Source organism: Phaenicophaeus curvirostris, chromosome 5 (genome assembly GCF_032191515.1).
Source record: "Phaenicophaeus curvirostris isolate KB17595 chromosome 5, BPBGC_Pcur_1.0, whole genome shotgun sequence".
NCBI lineage: Eukaryota > Metazoa > Chordata > Aves > Cuculiformes > Cuculidae > Phaenicophaeus > Phaenicophaeus curvirostris.
In genome coordinates, this window is record NC_091396.1 from 51,976,891 (window position 1) to 51,994,421 (window position 17,531).

Consider the following 17,531-nt stretch of genomic DNA (forward strand, 5'->3'; position numbering starts at 1 on the left):
CAGCTGGTGAGGGGGCTGGAGAACAGGCCTTATGAGGAGCGGCTGAGAGAGCTGGGGTTGTTTAGCCTGGAGAAGAGGAGGCTGAGGGGAGACCTCATTCCTCTCTACAACTACCTGAAAGGACGTTGTAGAGAGGAGGGTGCTGGCCTCTTCTCCCAAGTGACAGGGGACAGGACAAGAGGGAATGGCCTCAAGCTCCGCCAGGGGAGATTCAGGCTGGACATTAGGAAAAAAATTTTCACAGAAAGGGTCATTGGGCACTGGCAGAGGCTGCCCAGGAAGGTGGTTGAGTCACCTTCCCTGGAGGTGTTTAAGGCACGGGTGGATGAGGTGCTGAGGGGCATGGTTTACTGATTGATGGGAATGCTTGGACTCAATGATCTGGTGGGTTTTTTCCAACATGGTGGTTCTATGATTCTGTGATCTGTTGCCCGTGCTCCAGGTCTGTTAAACATCACTCTGAAGGCCAGCTCAGAAATTCACTACCAATAAGTGAATTCCAACCCCTACAGATCAATAACACCAATTATTTTTGCATAGCTTTTCTTTATTACATAAATCTTTCTGCTGCCTCCAGAGAATGACCACTGGGGAATAAAGTTTCTCAAGAAGTATGGACTAATGGAACTCTTTGACACGTATTAGTCACGTAATTCAATCATCTTCCAAAAATAAGACTGCAAATTAAACTGGCGCTGATGACATGCAGGCGTCCTTTGCATATTCTCACAGGATAAAACCCATAACCCTGTTACACTGATTTATCATCTCACACGTCAAACAAAAATATTTCCCATTCCATCAGCAGCCTCTATTTCCAGGTAACTTCTTCACCAGGCTTCAACTCCCTGCACAGAAAGAAAAAAGAGAGGAACAAGACCAAAATAAGGCTAATTTTTGTAGAATAACTGCTAATAAATATAATTAATTATCCTAGAATACCTCAATTTTGAGATTTAAGTATAAATTTCAAGGCCAGGTAGGATGGGGCCTTGGGCAGCGTGATCTAGTGGGAGGTGTCCCTGCCCATGGCAGGGGGGTCGAAACTAGGTCATCTTTAAGGTTCCTTCCAACGCAAACCACACTATGATTCTATGAAATTCACCTTTCCTTGCAACCCTAGTCAGTCAAAAATCTTTCAGTGCTGGTAAACTTCCTCTTTTCTTCCCAAAGCTTCAATGGACTGACTTTTCTTAACTTCCATTCATTTAAAAATGGAAGCACAAACTAGCTGGTTTGGGATTTGAAAGGAAAATACTACATCTTTTAACTACAAGAATTAATTATTTAGTAGGAAGAGAACAAAATGTGAAAACAGAGGGGATTTTTGCACTGTGCTGCCCAACTTCACCAGCACCTGCTGGAAGAAAAGTGCTAATGGAATGGTGGGGTGGGTTATGTTCATTTCTTACTCAGAGCTGAATTAGGTGAGAGCAGATTAAAAAAAGAAATCCACCTGCAAACTGGTAACAACATTGCTACTATGCTATGCAGCATGATTTTTTGCCCGTTGTTTCCCTATGTCCCAATACAGAAACAGGAGAACTGACACAGAGGAGGCAATGCACTGATTAATCTAAATCCTCTCCAAGAAGTCAGCCAGCAAGCCCAAACTGGTTACTGTAAATAGCCATATCCTTCAATCAAGATACCTCAGTTGCCAACATAAACATTTAAAGATGTTATTTTTTTCAAAACTTGGTTATTGTTTTAAAATGACACAAATTTAGAAAAGTATTTCGTTAAAAAGCACTGTGATAGTTTTAAATTTAACACAGAAGTTTGCTATGATCCACTAAAAAGCTGAAAATTAAAATTCTAGTACTCTGTTTCCCATTGAAGTTTTAGAAAGAAACAAAATAAAGGTTTCCAGATCTCATGACCAAAACTCATGACAACAGTTAACAATTAATAAGCTCTAGGGAGCCAAAGCTTCACATGTGAAGCATGACAGCTTCACATCTCTACTAATGTGGAAATACCTTCTTTTTCCAAATTATTTTATTTCAAATCAATAATTAGTTAATTAAAAACTAATTAGGAACAAAAAATATAATTATCCATTTTTAATTCACAAACAACAATTAGATGCAAGACACTGCATACTCCCACCTGTAAAATCTTCAGGGGCATGTAGTAGAACATCTATACCTACAGAAAATGCTTCCCCGAGATGTTATTTATTCTTACATTGAAGTATATTTTATAGTTCTGCTCCCTCAGTTAACTTAAACTTTCAATGTTATTTTGTTAGGTACACACTTTCACACCCTGGCCTAATTTGTAAACCTCCTCTAGAACCGTATTAGAGGTTTTCCTTGGAAGAACATTTTCTAGTGAAGTTTGAAGTTGTATTTTTCAATTCAGTCCTTCAAGATTCCATTTCATTTAGCAGATGCAAATTTACTTTTGTTTTAAAAACCACCATGCTACCCACTAAGAACTTCTATACAGTGAAAAAGAAGTTAATGTAATGGTGTAAATTATGTCATAAGCTTACTTTCATCGCTCAGTTAACTACTCTGGAAAGGACAAAGTTTAAAGAAAGCAAATAGTGAAGTTTTATTTGTTTAAGAGTCCTTCCTCCTAGCAACATGAATTTCTTATTAATTTCCATATTAAACATGTTTAAGTTATATTTCTTAACTCATGTCATGTACCCTTCTACTAAGTTTATTTAGATATGATTCAGTGTCTTAAGGTTTGCTAATATCTGTATTTGTCTTTCTTCAACAGATAAAATCTACTAGCACCTACAGTTTCAATTCACTGCAGCAATTAGACACTTTAAATCAAATATTATAACAAAACTGTCAAATTGATAGAATTACACATCCTTTTGACTCCCACAGCCCGAATTTCCAGAGGGCATTAGTGACCCCCTTCATGAATGCTTGCTCAAATTTTTAGGTCTTTCTTCCGTTTCATAGTTTGACAGCATTTTTTCATCAACTTCACACTCTCAAAAAGATCAGAGAAGCACTTTGGAAAATAATTGAAAAAATATAAATATTTAAGAGGCATCATAAAGCAGACCTTCTGTATAATAAGCTCTTGTTTCTGAAGGCTGACAGTTTTTCATCATTCTTTCTGTCCAAATAGCATCCAATTACAAATCCTAGTGGAACGAAGATGTGAACCCAGTGATCACGCAAAGCTTGGGCAAAATTCACCATGATCGCTAGGAAAAAAAAAAAAAAGCATAACAAATAAAAGCTATTGATAGATCTGTAGATGGCAAATGTTACATACTTGGTACCTTTAATCACATTTACTAGGGTCCTACCACAGCATAATAAACATGAGGGGCATCAGGCGCTCCCTACAAGGCACGTGCTGTTCTCAAACGCATACACAAGTTTCTTAGGAAGTATCCTAACTCACTCTTGGCCCTAGGAAATATGATTTTATCCTAAAATAGAGAAATAGAACATCTCTTTTAAGGTATCTTTGGTGAAATAGTTCCATTTAAATGTTCTAGAGTAGCTTACTCATTAAAGTCACTTTAATGATACATAAGTTTGCTGTTCAGTAGAACATTACAGATGTAGTTATAATCGCAGGATCACAAAGCCCTTTAGGTTGGAATTAAGATCATCGAGTCCAACTCTTAACCTCACACTGCCAAGTCCACTGCTAACCCATGTCCCTAAGTGCCACATATACAGCCTTTTAAATCCCTGCAGGGATGGTGACTCAACCATGTCCCTCGGCACCCTGGTCCAGGACTTGACAGCCCTTTCTGCAAAGATTTTTTTTTTCCTAATATCCAGTCTAAACCTCTGGTAGAACTTGAGGCCGTTTCCTTTCATCCTGTTGCTTGTCACTTGGGAGAAGAGATTGACAGACCCTCATCTCACCCAAAGCCCTGCAGAAGGACACCTTCCTATTGTAATAAGGCTGCAAGATAAGCTGTACATTCGGTGGGAAAGCGACAGGTAAGGAAACAGACATTCCAAAAACCCAGGGAGCATTTTCCAGCCTCACTTAACCAAAGCCTTCCAGATGAGCGCCTTGCTGGAAGTTACGACAGACGCCACGGAAGACACAGGGCTGCGAGCTCAAACCTACACAGGATTAAAGCCGACAGGCACAAAACCACAGCTCAAACCCACACGATTAGAGTGGAGAAGCACAAAACCAAGGCCTAAAAGCGCGTGGCAGCCGACGGGCTCAATACCACAGCTCAAAACTACACGATTAAGAGTGGAGAGGTGTGGAGCCGGGTGGCGATTCGTTAACCGAAAACAATAAAGATATTGCCTTGCTAGGGGTATGGAAGAGATTACCGCCCCCCCGTTACCTCTCCCGCCGCCGCCGGGCCCAGCGCAGCGACCCCTCCAAGGGCAACAGGCGGAGCGAGCCGGGAGAGCCCATCGGCCGCGCGGGGAGTGGGGGGAGCGGGCCCTTACCTCACACCCACCCCCCCCGGCTGCCTCGCTGTGGTACCGCCCGTTACCCTTTCGCCTTCGCCCTTCGCTTCCCTTCCTGCCCGCCTCCCGCAAGATGGCGGACGGCGCCGCCGGGCGCGCGCCGAGGGGGGCCTGAAGGGCCTGAAGGGCGGGCGGCGTGAGGCGCGCGGGCAGCGCCGGGCTCGTTTTCGTCCTCGTCCTCCGCCGCCTCCACTCTCCCCCGGGGCCAAGCAGGCACAGAGCTCCCCTCTCCGCCGCCTCCCCTCGCCCTCAGGGCCGAGTGGCCGGGCTGGGCCCGCGGGAGCCGCTGTAGCCCGCGCTGCTCCCGGTGACCCCTTTTTGACATCGTAAAAAACCCGTCTTTGTTACAGAAGGCTCACAGCGATCTAAAGCGACCTTCCAGGGCCTGAGGGGCCACAGGAGAGGTGGGGAGGGACTGTTTACAAAGGCTTGTAGCGATAGAACATGGGGCAGTGGGTATAAACTGGAGAGGGGCAGATTTAGACCAGGCATAAGGAGGAATTGCTTCACACTGAGAGCAGTGAGACACTGGCACAGGTTGCCCAGGGAAGCTGTGGCTGCCCCATCCCTGGAGGTGTTCAGGGCCAGGTTGGATGGGGCCTTGGGCAGCCTGGGCTGGTGGGAGGTGCCCCTGACCATGGCAGGGGGATTGGAGCTGGATGAGTTTTAAGGTCCCTTCCAACTCAAACTGTTCAATGAAAAGTCTATGAACCTGGTAATTGATATTCAGTAGCACTATGGGACAGTTTCCACAGCTCTGTGTTCTCAGAAACATGTGAATTTCGATCTGAATGTGTAGGCCCTTCCTTTGGCTTGGGCAATGAAACATTTTCTTCTCCCATTCAGATCAGTGCTTTTGGAGATAAAACACTTGGAGGGGAAAAATGACATCGATTATCAAGCTGACAACGCTGTCGGGGGTGCAGGAGGAATCTGCCCTTTGCTATCTGTTGCAAGTAGATGAGTTTCGTTTTCTTTTGGACTGTGGCTGGGATGAAAACTTTTCGATGGATATTATTGATTCTCTGAGGAAGTAAGTAGTTCAGCTCGTACCCTTTTGTTGTTTCTTTTTAATAAGTCTTGTTCTTTTCTGAAAGTTTTTAAAGTACTGTGCAATCATACATGTATGGTGATGTTAAATCCAGATTTGGGGTTTTTTTTTGTTGTGGAAGTATGTTTGTTATGAAGGGAATTATACTGCTGTAACATTTCCAGGAAAAACTTGGGGTATTTTCATGTGAGTGTGATGGGTTACATCTGGTAACTATAATTGTCAAACTGTTCTGTGTTTGCTTTGGCTTGGATGTTTTCTGTTTTTTATAAACATGACATAGAGCAGAGTTTATGGGAGACTGACCTTTTCTTTAAACTAATCTAGAATGATTAATTAAGTTTTAAGTGAAAGAATCCTTAGTGTATGTAGGCTGAATATAAAGTGGTTTTACTCTTGCCTCTTGTTTCAAGTTGAATAGACTGTCAGTTCAGGAAAACAGCTTCTGTTATTTGTCCCAGCACTGCAAAGAAATAAACCTGTCTAAACTTTAATACTAGACTTCTACGGGTTTAGAGTAAGGAGCTTTGCTGATGCAAATGTTGATTACAATGTTCGACTGAAACATGGGGATATCTGGAAGAAACTAAGCTTTGTGATGCTACTAGTATAGATTCACTTTTCTAACATCGACACTGTCCTAGTGCTTGAAGTCTTGTAACTGGAGATTATTACATGCTAAGGATAACATAAAATTTTTTGAGTGTCTTATCTGAGAAGCAATTAGATAAAATCCCATTTTTCATAACAGCCATCGAGAAGAATGTGTGTGCCCCTGTTACTACATGAGGGAACAAAAACCTTTCAGCCCAATTTGTACTTTTACTTGTTGTATATGTTCTACACCCTCAAGTTTTTCAGTCATGATAGATTATAAGTTTTAAGTCTGAGTTCTTATGTTATGTAACACTTCAAAAGAAAAAAATCTTCTGCTTTTAAAAGGAATATCCTCCCCAAATTTGTGTCCCCCATTTATTAAATTGTATATTTGACCTTTCCTGTTTTAAAGAAATATATCTTGATTTGATCCTTATACACTTAAGGATTGTTGTGGCCTTGGTCTTATTACTTGGTCTTTGTCACCAGAAGAAAAGTTGTAGTGTGTTTTATGTTTTTAGTTGTATAGACCATTCGTAACATGTCTGCAGTGATAATAATTTTGGCTGTTACGTTACTGCAGTTTCTGGTAATCAAGTATATATTGAGGTTTTTCTAATCAAGAATTTAATGTGAAACTTATGTGCTCCAGACCCTGAAACTGTGTTTTCAGAAGTCACTTGCATGTTTAATTACTTGGAGCATTTGGAAATACCTGTACCTTTTAATTATGATTCATTCTATGTGTGTAGTCTCAAAACAGACGAAGTGTATGACACTGCAGAGCTCCTCTCACCAACTTCTGTTGTCCCTCTTTTTGTAGACATGTACACCAGGTTGATGCTGTTCTTCTTTCTCACCCTGACCCTTTACACCTTGGTGCTCTTCCGTATGCAGTTGGAAAAATGGGGTTGAATTGTGCCATTTATGCAACTATCCCTGTATATAAAATGGGACAGATGTTTATGTATGATCTCTACCAGGTATATTTAAGCTAATAATTTCACACATAACAGCTTTCATATGGTAGACTGCTCAGGTTCTTGAATGCTCTATGCTTCTTTTTTTGTTTAGTCTCGACACAATACTGAAGATTTCACACTCTTTACATTGGATGATGTAGATGCAGCCTTTGATAAGATACAACAGCTGAAATTTTCTCAGATTGTGAACTTGAAAGGTAAAGTTGTAACCAAAGTTTCAGAAAAAGACTTCTAGTGAAAGGTAACAGAGTTTCCTAGGTGTAACTTGTGTCTGGAAAACTTCCAGTTTGTGTAATTTAGGTGTGGAGTTTCATTGTGTGACTGGTATAATATCATTTTGTGTTGCCCAGAGAGGGGTCTGCCTTTCACCGGTGCACTTATTTTCATGTTATGTGTTGTATAATTGACTGTTGTTCAAGTCTATAGTTACAGCAGCTCTGCGGTGCATCTGAGTACCAGTGGGAGGTGGAGGGAAGAAGTGATCTTCACTTTGGTTCCTTGTTCAGGAGGCAAAATGGAAGTGAATTGCAAAAAATTTTGAAGTTGCTGGTTAGATGGGAAGGGCAGATATGTTACTGATTTTTCATACTTAATTTGACTTTTTCGCCCCCAGTAACAATTTTAGCATTCAGTTGTTTAAAATTGCTCTCTTATTCAGAGTAATGGATTTTAATACATGTAATGTTCCTAAAATATTGAAAATTTTCTAGGCAAAGGACATGGTTTGTCAATCACACCATTGCCAGCTGGCCACATGATAGGAGGCACAATTTGGAAGATTGTCAAGGATGGAGAGGAAGAAATTGTTTATGCAGTTGATTTCAACCACAAGAGGGAGATGTAAGTTCAACTTACCAATATATATTTTTTGGACATTGTGTTAGGTGTGCTTAATTTAGAGTGTGATAAACAAGTAGGGATGTGGTGATACCTTTCCAGCTCTAACTAGACCACTAATTTCACTTGGATTCAGAGTAATCAATTTGAGATGAGCATTAGCTCTGGGTTTCTTCGTTCCATTCAGTTTTATGTATTTGTACATTTGAAGTAGGAAACATTCAGCTACTGAAGAGTTTGATCTCTGTACGTGCTCACATCTGGAAGCTAGCTGTTGTATACTTTTTTATAAAGTAGAAATACAAAAAGTGAGCTTTCTCCTTTTTCCCACAGCCATCTGAATGGATGTTCCTTGGAAATGTTGAGCAGGCCTTCGTTGCTTATTACAGATTCATTTAATGCTACTTATGTACAACCAAGGAGGAAGCAAAGGGATGAACAGCTACTGAGTATGTATTCTGTTTGGGCTTGAACATAGCAGTAATGTGATTTGTTAGCCACTCTAAATTGATTTTTCTGTGAGGAGTTCATCAGCGTCTGAACTGAGAACCTTTATTAAAATGTAACAAACTTTCAGTTACTTTTTTTCTGATGGTACTGATTCTGTGGGTTAAACATTTTCCTGGAAACAATGAACTGTATTCGATACCAGTGTATTTTACTTAGTATCAACTAATCCTTTCTTAGGGGATTTTTAAATGATCTTCCTCAGCTTATTCTTTTTTAAACTTCATTTTACTGTTTGGGTTTTGGTTTTGGTTTTTTTTTAATAAAAAAAGGAAAAGCAGTATCAGTGCAGTGAGATCTTCAGAGTTATCAAGAAAACTCCAGGTCCCTTTCATTTTGGTGGCAATTTGGTTTTGTACCTCTTTTGAAGTTTAATTTGTTTGTGTTCAGTTTCATTTTGATTGTTTGCTAGTGTGAGATAACAAACAAAAAATCCAAGCCACAAACATTTTGGTTCAAAGTATAATAATCTTTTTGTTTTCTTTTGAATTCTTAGCTAATGTTTTGGAGACATTACGAGGTGATGGAAATGTATTAATAGCTGTGGATACAGCAGGCAGAGTTCTGGAACTTGCTCAGCTTCTTGATCAGATCTGGAGAACAAAAGATGCAGGATTAGGAGTTTACTCTCTCGCACTTCTCAATAATGTCAGCTACAATGTAGTGGAGTTCTCCAAATCACAGGTTTGTTTTGATTTTAAAATGTAATTATGGGCAGGGTAATGGAACACATATGCAAAAGCATTTTGTTTTTCTTTTTAACAGTAAAAAAAAAAGCTGAATGGTGGGTATTGTCCTCATTCTGTAGTGTGTGTTTGTGTCTTGGATCTTTCACAAGTAACACAGAGTCCAGTCATGTCTGTGGGCATGTTTGTTGATATGCATTTCTGATTTTATCACAAGACCTTGTTAGCATAGTTTACAACCATTAAAGAGGACTTAGAGTATTTGTGTTGTTTATGCTTAGCATTATTTCTATGCTTGCTGGGGAAATCTTGTTGTAATCATGTAGCATATTGCATCCTGTGCATCATATCAGGTTTGTACATTATTGTAGAACTTGTATTCTTATGAATAACCTTCTCTTAATACATATTTTAGGTTGAATGGATGAGTGACAAGTTGATGAGGTGCTTTGAAGACAAGAGAAACAATCCTTTTCAGTTCCGTCATCTCTCCTTATGTCATAGTTTGTCTGATCTGGCTCGAGTGCCGAGTCCAAAAGTTGTTCTTGCCAGTCAGCCAGACTTAGAGTGTGGATTTTCTAGAGATCTTTTCATTCAATGGTGCCAGGATTCCAAAAACTCTATCATTTTAACTTATCGCACTACACCTGGAACATTAGCACGATTCCTGATTGATAATCCTTCTGAAAAAGTTATAGATATTGAGGTAAGAGTTGTATGTGTACCTTAGTTTTGGTTTTTTAATTGTGGACCATCTCAGGAGATATGAGCAAAATTGAAATTAATTGAAAATGCTTTTAATGGCAGAGGGAAATTTGAAATCAATATGCTGAATGTTTAACCAATTGTGGATACACTTACACAAAAATAGGCCTTGTATTAGAAGCTGCACAATGCTAGTTGGTTGTGTGGCAAAATTAATAATCCATAGAGATGAGCATGAAATAACTTTTAAATATTTATCTTCAGACAATGCTTTCCTTTGTGTTTATGTCAGAATAGGAAAAAAATCTGCTTGCAGTTGACATACAGATCACAAAATATGGTGGATTGTTTGAGCTGGAAAATACTATGGGTTTGGATGGAGGGGAGAATCATGTCAAATTAGTATAATATGTCCCACCAGACTTACAAAGATAAGTGAAAGCTAGGAATTAGAAGAAGACAATAAATTTAGTCATGCTTTCAAATTGTTTTCAGTGATTTATATACCTGTGTCTACTTTGCTCTGGTTAAACACTGTTATGGGACTCCCTGTGATCACAGTGGTAATGTCAACCCTGGTGACGCAGCTTTATTTTAGTTTTAGATTAGATTGAAAGCATTGAATTACAGTATTAGACTATTACTAAATTCAGTATTCGTAGTGACTCTATGAATACTCTAGTTTGACTTTCAGAAAACAAGAAGCAAAACTTACTATTGTTTTGCCTGCTTTTGACTTTGCCAGGTTTTTCTGGTTTGATGTTAGTGATACAAAAGTTAAAACAGCACTGCTCATCTCGGACTACTTGTGTTCACTTATTGGAGAAATGTTTTCTGAAGATGTTTTAACAAATTTTGTAAAGCTAATTGATTTTGATACATTTAGAAATGCTTTTTTCTTAGCCTACTACTTGATAATGTTGTCATTGTGTTGCCATACCAAGGTGCCACATGTTTGCATAATTGTATCTTGTATGTGACATACAAGCTGTACTTGCATTGGTACTTAAATACAAATTTTCTTGTCAGCGGTGTGTAGGAGCAGTATTAAAATTATGTCAGCTAATCACAATAATATTAATTTCAATTCTGTCTGCAGCTGAGAAAACGTGTCAAGTTGGAAGGAAAAGAACTTGAAGAATACCTAGAAAAGGAGAAACTTAAGAAAGAAGCAGCTAAGAAATTAGAACAGTCTAAAGAGTAAGTATATCGGCTGTTGTTGCATTCTGCTGTTGTGGTCAGAATTGAGTTTTCTGTGTGATCATCCTGCTGTTTCAGCCATTTACAGGGATAAATGAAAATCACAACTTTGATAGACTAGTTTGAGGGTACTGAGGGAATTGGTAATGATTGTCTCTAATCTGTTGTTATGATAGACCTGTTTCATCTGAGTTTGACAGTGACCTCTTTCTCACATATATAAACTGCCCTTGTCCTTGTCTGTTAATGTCATCTGTTATTTTCAAGTTAGTGTGTTTGCTATATTAAACGTAAAGGAAAAAGAAAGTGCTAGTTTTTTTTGGAATGTCATTTCAGGGCAGATATCGATTCCAGTGATGAGAGTGATGCTGAAGAGGATATTGATCAGCCAACTGTACATAAGACCAAACATGATTTGATGATGAAAGGTGAGGGTAGCCGGAAAGGAAGCTTCTTCAAACAGGCAAAGAAATCTTATCCAATGTTTCCAGCTCCTGAAGAAAGAATTAAATGGGATGAATATGGCGAGATTATCAAGTATGTGCTGGTAATGATAGCATGTAGTAGTTCAGAAATAACTCAAAAATAGAAGTAATAGAAATAAAAGTTATTATTTTGTCTCTCTTGCACCACTCTTATATACTCTTCCAACCACAGTAACTTCTGAATAGTTAGGGCTGTTTGTGTTAAGTCTCACGAGAAGCTTATGACAGTATTGAGGCTGCAGAGTGCTGATCCTTGGCCTGTGTTCATACCTCTTAGGATGCATTTCTATTCCAGGCTTATTTTCCTCTTTCATCTTAGAAGAATTTTTTTCTTAACGTGACTTTTTTTCTTCTTTAAATTACACGTGATTTTGATAAATTTATAATGAAGGGAAAGAACGTTGTTCTTCCTAGAAAAATCTGGCAATACTTGTCCTATATGCATTAAGAGTACTTGCTAGAAAATCTCAATTTGATAGTATTTCCCAAGATATCACAATTCTTTTTTGAGATAGAAAGGTGATATTTTCCAAACAAGCTCTGTTCAAATGTGGGAAAGTTGAAGGCAAGTGTAATAAAATTGTTGGCAATAGCAGTTATAAAACATCTCAGTAGTAATAGTCAGCATTGTTTGTTGTAAAACCACAACATTGCATAATATTACTTTAAGAGTATTAAAAGCAAAATGCCTTTTATTCTTTAGACCTGAGGATTTTCTAGTTCCAGAACTTCAAGCAACAGAAGAAGAAAAAAGCAAATTAGAATCTGGTTTGACAAATGGAGAAGAGCCTATGGACCAGGATTTATCAGATGTTCCGACCAAGTGTATTTCTGCAACAGAATCCATGGAAATTAAGTGAGTGGCTTTGTTCTCGTCAGTTCTACTAGAATGGTGGCATAGATATGGTGCAAATTGGGTAAAAGGCTAGCTTGGAAATGGGAAGGTGGAAAAGGTCTTGCTTTTGGGGTTTTTTTTCCAAGCTATTAGAATTTGTTCTTTACTAATCTTTCTGGGAGCATGATACAGAGCTGTATGGTTCTCACTGTTAAGAAATTTGCAATTTATGCCTTGTCTGATGGGGACAAGTGAAAGGGGAAGAACAACTGATACAATAATATGTTAGCATAGATACTCAGATGTATGCATATATATATATTTAAAAGACAAGCTTATTCAAATATTCTTACCTCATACTTTGGATAACTAACCCAGTGAATCTGGAGAATTTGTAGTGTTACATACCCTTACATGCTGATATTTATTTGACAATTCTGTATTTTACTGATCCATAATATATTTTCATGCTGACAGCTTTTGCTAATGTAGAATAATTTCAAAATATCTTCCATTTTTAAATAAAATATTTGGGAGCACAAAAGGTTTAATCTTTTGAACTACAAGCCATCATTCTTGGATTATTTTTTTTTAATTTAAATTAGGGCCAGAGTTACGTATATTGACTATGAAGGACGCTCAGATGGGGACTCAATTAAAAAAATTATTAACCAAATGAAACCAAGACAACTGATCATTGTCCACGGACCACCTGAGGCCAGTCAGGACCTTGCAGAATGTTGCAGAGCTTTTGGTGGTAAAGATATTAAAGTTTACATGCCAAAGCTGCATGAAACTGTAGATGCAACCAGCGAAACTCATATTTACCAGGTAAGGCACTGGAATTTATTCATTGTGTAACTATTGTGAACTGTAGTAGAGCTGTACTGGCAGGCTTTCTGATGTGGCCCTCTTATTTGGGAGAGGAGAGATGTTGCTACTTATTTGTCACCTTGGGTTTGTGTGATTGACAACATTAGCAGCTTTTTTCTGTCTTCTAAGTGAATATTCTCCTTACGCTGCTTATGCATAAGTGTTCAAAAGCTTGAACATGAGATCAGTGTGTTCTTCTCTAGTGCAGAAGGCAAGGCTTATGTCTGTGGGAACGTTGGTTTGCTTTACTCAGGTCTTAATGGATTTCTAATGCCTGCGTTTAAAGTATTGGTGTACACTAGTTGTAATTCAGGATTCTTTTTGGAGTCTGAAAGGGAGTCTTGGAGAGCCAAGAGAAAAAAGAAGTCCTTCATATGTAGATAGAACCTAAACATGTAATGTTAGGAGCAAGGTAATGTTAAAAATAAGACACCTTTACTCCCCTCCCAAAAGTTCATGTGATGTTTCTTGGAAAGTGAGGTTATGATAATGTGTTGTACTGTGTTAATATGTTGCATTTATCTTTGATGGTTAAGCTCTAAATAAGAAAACTTGGATAATCCGTGTGAAGCATGTGAAAGTTGTGTATGATCCTGATCCAGCTTTTGGAGTTGTTTAGAAGAAAGTCTCTCCAATGCAGTTTAGGTGTTAGTCCTTTATTCCTTCTGTCCTTTTAAAGTTAATTTAAAAACATCGGAATTGTTGAAAGAGATGCTTCTGCTTCTATCCAGAGAAAGATCTGTTATGCTGTAGTAGTGGAAAGTTCCAGTTATTCAAAATTATCCAATTCTGACAATCTTTACACAGCAACATTTTCTGTGTTTGATTTGTTGGTTTGTTTGGGCTTTTTTTAAAGCTATGGGAATTGCTACTGCATGAGGAATGACATGCCTCTGATTTGTCACTAAATATTTATCTGAATAAAATTGTAATTGCTTCATATTTAATTTCATTTAAAAATTAATTTCTACTTTATTAAAAAAAATCTTCTGCATAGACTTAGTTTGGTTTTCTGTTTGAAGCTTTCTGAACGTATGAAGTATCTAGAGACATTGAATTAGGAAGTAACAGATATGAGCGGGGCATTAGAATTCCAGTGTGTTTAGAGGGGGCTGTGCTGCAGGTGCAGTTAATTGCAGTATCCTCTATACAGTTGCAGCCTTGGTTCTGCTATGGGGATCATGCACAATCTCACGTGGATAGCAGCCTTTCAGAGTAGGGCTTTAATCGGTTAAAGTCCTGGAGGAATCAGGGTAAGGTGATGGTTTTCTCACCTTAAAATCTGATCTTTACAACATCCCTTCTTAAAGTAACATATTAATTATGGGCTGGTTTTTTTTTAAGGGGTTTAAATTTGGAACTGTATTCAGTAATCTAAATGTATCTATAGAAACTTTCTTTAAAATTACTAAGGCCAACTTCTGCGCCACAAAAATGGTTTCTCATGTTTTAAAAGGAATTGATTTCTTTTGCTGTAAGTTTAACTCTGGTTTGCAGTCATATAGGTTTTTTGTTTTTTAAACCAAGACAAAAAAGGTATTGATCTCTGCTTTTTAAGTTGAGTGGTGATGCGAAGATTATATAATTTCTATTTTGAAGGTGTAGAACATCGTGCCATTGTGATACGTATTCCCGCCTTTCCCTCTCCAAGAACGAATTAAACCTATGTGGAGAGACAACAAGAGGAAAAATGCTTATTTTTAAAGCCTGAAATAAGAACACTCTCAGTGTTTTCCGTCAAACTAATAGTACTTTTATTTTTGTGCAACTCAGGTCAGGTTAAAAGATTCTCTTGTCAGCTCCCTTCAGTTCTGTAAAGCCAAGGATGCTGAGTTGGCTTGGATAGATGGTGTTTTGGACATGAGGGTTTCGAAAGTGGATACTGGAGTTATTTTGGAAGAGGGAGAGCTGAGGGAAGACGAAGACTTGGAGATGCAAGTGGATATGCCTTCTTCAGACTCTAGTGTCATTGCACAACAGAAGGCCATGAAAAGCCTCTTTGGTGATGATGACAAGGAGATCTGTGAGGAGAGCGAGATCATTCCTACTTTGGAACCTTTGCCACCTCATGAGGTACAGAAATTATGCTGATTTCAACTTTTTTTAAGAGCTCAGTATTCATTTGTCTCTTTCAGGTGCTTAGAACTTGATACTGTGTTGTTACTCAAATGAAAGCCTAACTGAAACTGAATTTTTATGTTTAATTTTCTTCATGTTAAATTTGCTACTGTTCTTTGTTCAGATTTTATGCTTTGCAGCGAGGTTGATCTCTTGCATCCACTCACAGTGCCTAACGTACAGTACCATTTATTTGTGAAGATAATATTTTAATTGTTTTATATTTGCAGTTAGCACTTGCAGGCTTGGAAGTTAGTTGGTGTTTAATCATTCTTGGATTTTATGTTATGTTGATGCTATGGAAAGTACTTCATATACTTGAGATACAGATCTTTGAAATTCATGTGTCTCTGCTTCTATAGTAGCGACTTAAGAGTTCATTACATTAACCTTTCTAACAATTTATCTTTACTCTTAAATTAAAATAATTTGCATGTGAGTAGGTATTATTTTATCTCTTCATTGAATGACTACACTGCCTTCTAATCCTAGAATTGCTTTTTAAGGTTCTGTTGCACAGTTGTAAATGTAGTCTGTTCTAGGAGCTAGATAAATGTGGAGACAACTCTAGAGTCTGGTCAGGTTTGTGACAGCTGTCATAGAGGTATGTACTGACCAGCATTACAGCTCATTGCAGTGTTGTCCCTTGCAAAGAGGCATCTTCAGTGACAGCTTTCCATTTGTCCTCAATATGAGAGCAATGAGGAGATGTTTCCTTGATGGATAACTTCTAAGCCTAAGTATTAAAATTGTGTGTGTTGTTTAAAGGTTCTTGGACATCAGTCTGTGTTTATGAATGAACCAAGGCTGTCTGACTTCAAGCAAGTTCTCTTGCGTGAAGGTATACAAGCTGAATTTGTAGGAGGAGTGCTTGTGTGCAACAATCTGGTGGCTGTTCGTAGGGTAGGTATTCTGTGTCTTAAACTCTTCGGTAAATAATATTCTAAATTAATTTTATCTCTATTGTTAGTGTGAAGATACTAAGTAGAAACATGTCTTTTGTTTCAGACTGAAACGGGGCGCATTGGATTGGAAGGCTGCCTCTGTCAGGATTTCTATAGGATAAGAGACCTTTTGTATGAGCAATACGCTATTGTCTGAGGGAAGTGCTGCAAAGGTGTTTTTACTTGAACTTTGACAATGGATATTTCTCCCAGTTTTGACTTTTTGTAGTTTTCTAACTTATACAGGAGAAATCTAATTCACAAAGAACAATTAACTACTCTGAATGTGTAAATAAGTGCTACTGTTGTTCATCATAAATCTGTTGGTACATTCCATGTTGTTGACTTTCAAACTGCTATGAATTGCTGTCTCCCATATAACACGTTAACAGATGAGTTTATGACTGTAAACATTTCTTAGGAAAGGTTCAGTTTCTTAAGGCATGTTTTGGTTTAATATATTTGCTGCCAAAGAGTGCAAAATATAAGTCATTCTCCTGCTCTGAAATAAAATCAGATAGGGAACTGCAGGTTCCTGTGGTTTTGTTCTTTTTGGTTTCTTTCGTGTGGTTTCTTTTATTTTGTTTTGTGGGTTTTTTGTATTGTTCGTTTGGGTTTTGTTTTTTTTTTTTTTAAATCTCATTTAGGGGACAGTCTTTAGTCTTTGTTTTTTTTTTTTTTTTTTTTCTAAATGGAACTTAGTCAAAGTACGTTTTTAATAGCCCACTTAAGGCAAGACTACCTAAGCTTTCCCCCAGTGTTAATCTAGATATATCTTCATGTTCTGTCTGCTCCATCTTACTGATATGCTCCAGAACTGCATTTCATACTCTACATTAATCTGCAGGATCAAAAAATTACTTTGGAAAGGGACTCCTAAGAAGACTAGATAATGTTGTCAGACAGCTTAAAATCCAATTGTGTGCTTTGGAGTAACTTTAGTACAAACTTACAGAATTTATAACTTCTAGATTGTGCAAAATTATGCCAGCTGTAAAATCTTTTGAGTTGCAACTCTAGTAGTTTCAAAGTCTAAAGCCTTTATCCATACACTGCTATATGTTCAGGGTTTCATGAGCCAGGTTCAGGAAATCTGCCTTCATGTGATCTATTCAATATTTTTGTGCTATGTTTCGTTCTATTTGCATGTTTTGTACTAATTTTCATTCTAGTTGACAGTGGGACTTAATGTAGCTGCTGATGCTTGGAATGGACCTTAACTTCTAGGTGAAAATGAACGCAGTTTTGAGCGCCTGAGTTTCTTGGAAATTAACTTA

General features: G+C 38.1%; 2 protein-coding genes across 3 annotated transcripts; one reads left to right on the top strand and one right to left on the bottom strand.

The window, feature by feature from the left end:
- Positions 1–526: 526 nt before the first annotated feature.
- On the bottom strand, positions 527–4,410 carry NDUFB1 (NADH:ubiquinone oxidoreductase subunit B1). The gene is made up of 3 exons (XM_069858755.1): positions 4,304–4,410; positions 3,037–3,181; positions 527–848 (listed from the first exon to the last, which is right to left on the bottom strand). Exons 2-3 carry the CDS (start codon positions 3,174–3,176, stop codon positions 812–814), a joined length of 177 nt encoding a protein of 58 aa, XP_069714856.1. The 5' UTR covers positions 3,177–3,181; positions 4,304–4,410; the 3' UTR covers positions 527–811.
- Positions 4,411–4,530: 120 nt separating this feature from the next.
- CPSF2 (cleavage and polyadenylation specific factor 2) lies at positions 4,531–16,990 on the top strand. 2 transcript variants are annotated; one of them, XM_069858711.1, is made up of 15 exons: positions 4,531–4,837; positions 5,280–5,466; positions 6,905–7,064; positions 7,156–7,261; positions 7,775–7,904; positions 8,235–8,350; positions 8,905–9,092; positions 9,510–9,800; positions 10,899–10,999; positions 11,336–11,536; positions 12,188–12,340; positions 12,925–13,150; positions 14,966–15,265; positions 16,079–16,213; positions 16,319–16,990. In XM_069858711.1, exons 2-15 carry the CDS (start codon positions 5,318–5,320, stop codon positions 16,409–16,411), a joined length of 2,349 nt encoding a protein of 782 aa, XP_069714812.1. In that variant the 5' UTR covers positions 4,531–4,837; positions 5,280–5,317; the 3' UTR covers positions 16,412–16,990. The 2 variants fall into 2 exon arrangements, with proteins under 2 accessions (XP_069714812.1, XP_069714811.1); XM_069858710.1 differs by lacking the exon at positions 4,531–4,837 and having other exon boundaries at positions 5,128–5,466.
- The last annotated feature ends 541 nt before the right edge of the window (positions 16,991–17,531 follow it).

What these genes read in the sequence shown, in the direction of transcription:
- NDUFB1 (XM_069858755.1), bottom strand. Translation starts at nt 3,176, where the DNA reads ATGGTGAATTTTGCCCAAGCTTTGCGTGATCACTGGGTTCACATCTTC. An exon ending in AAGAGCTTATTATACAGAAG is followed by an intron (nt 849 to 3,036) that starts GTCTGCTTTATG and finishes CTTTCTGTGCAG; the next exon opens with GGAGTTGAAGCCTGGTGAAG.
- CPSF2 (XM_069858711.1), top strand. Translation starts at nt 5,318, where the DNA reads ATGACATCGATTATCAAGCTGACAACGCTGTCGGGGGTGCAGGAGGAA. An exon ending in TTATGTATGATCTCTACCAG is followed by an intron (nt 7,065 to 7,155) that starts GTATATTTAAGC and finishes TTTTTTGTTTAG; the next exon opens with TCTCGACACAATACTGAAGA. An exon ending in GCGAAACTCATATTTACCAG is followed by an intron (nt 13,151 to 14,965) that starts GTAAGGCACTGG and finishes TGTGCAACTCAG; the next exon opens with GTCAGGTTAAAAGATTCTCT.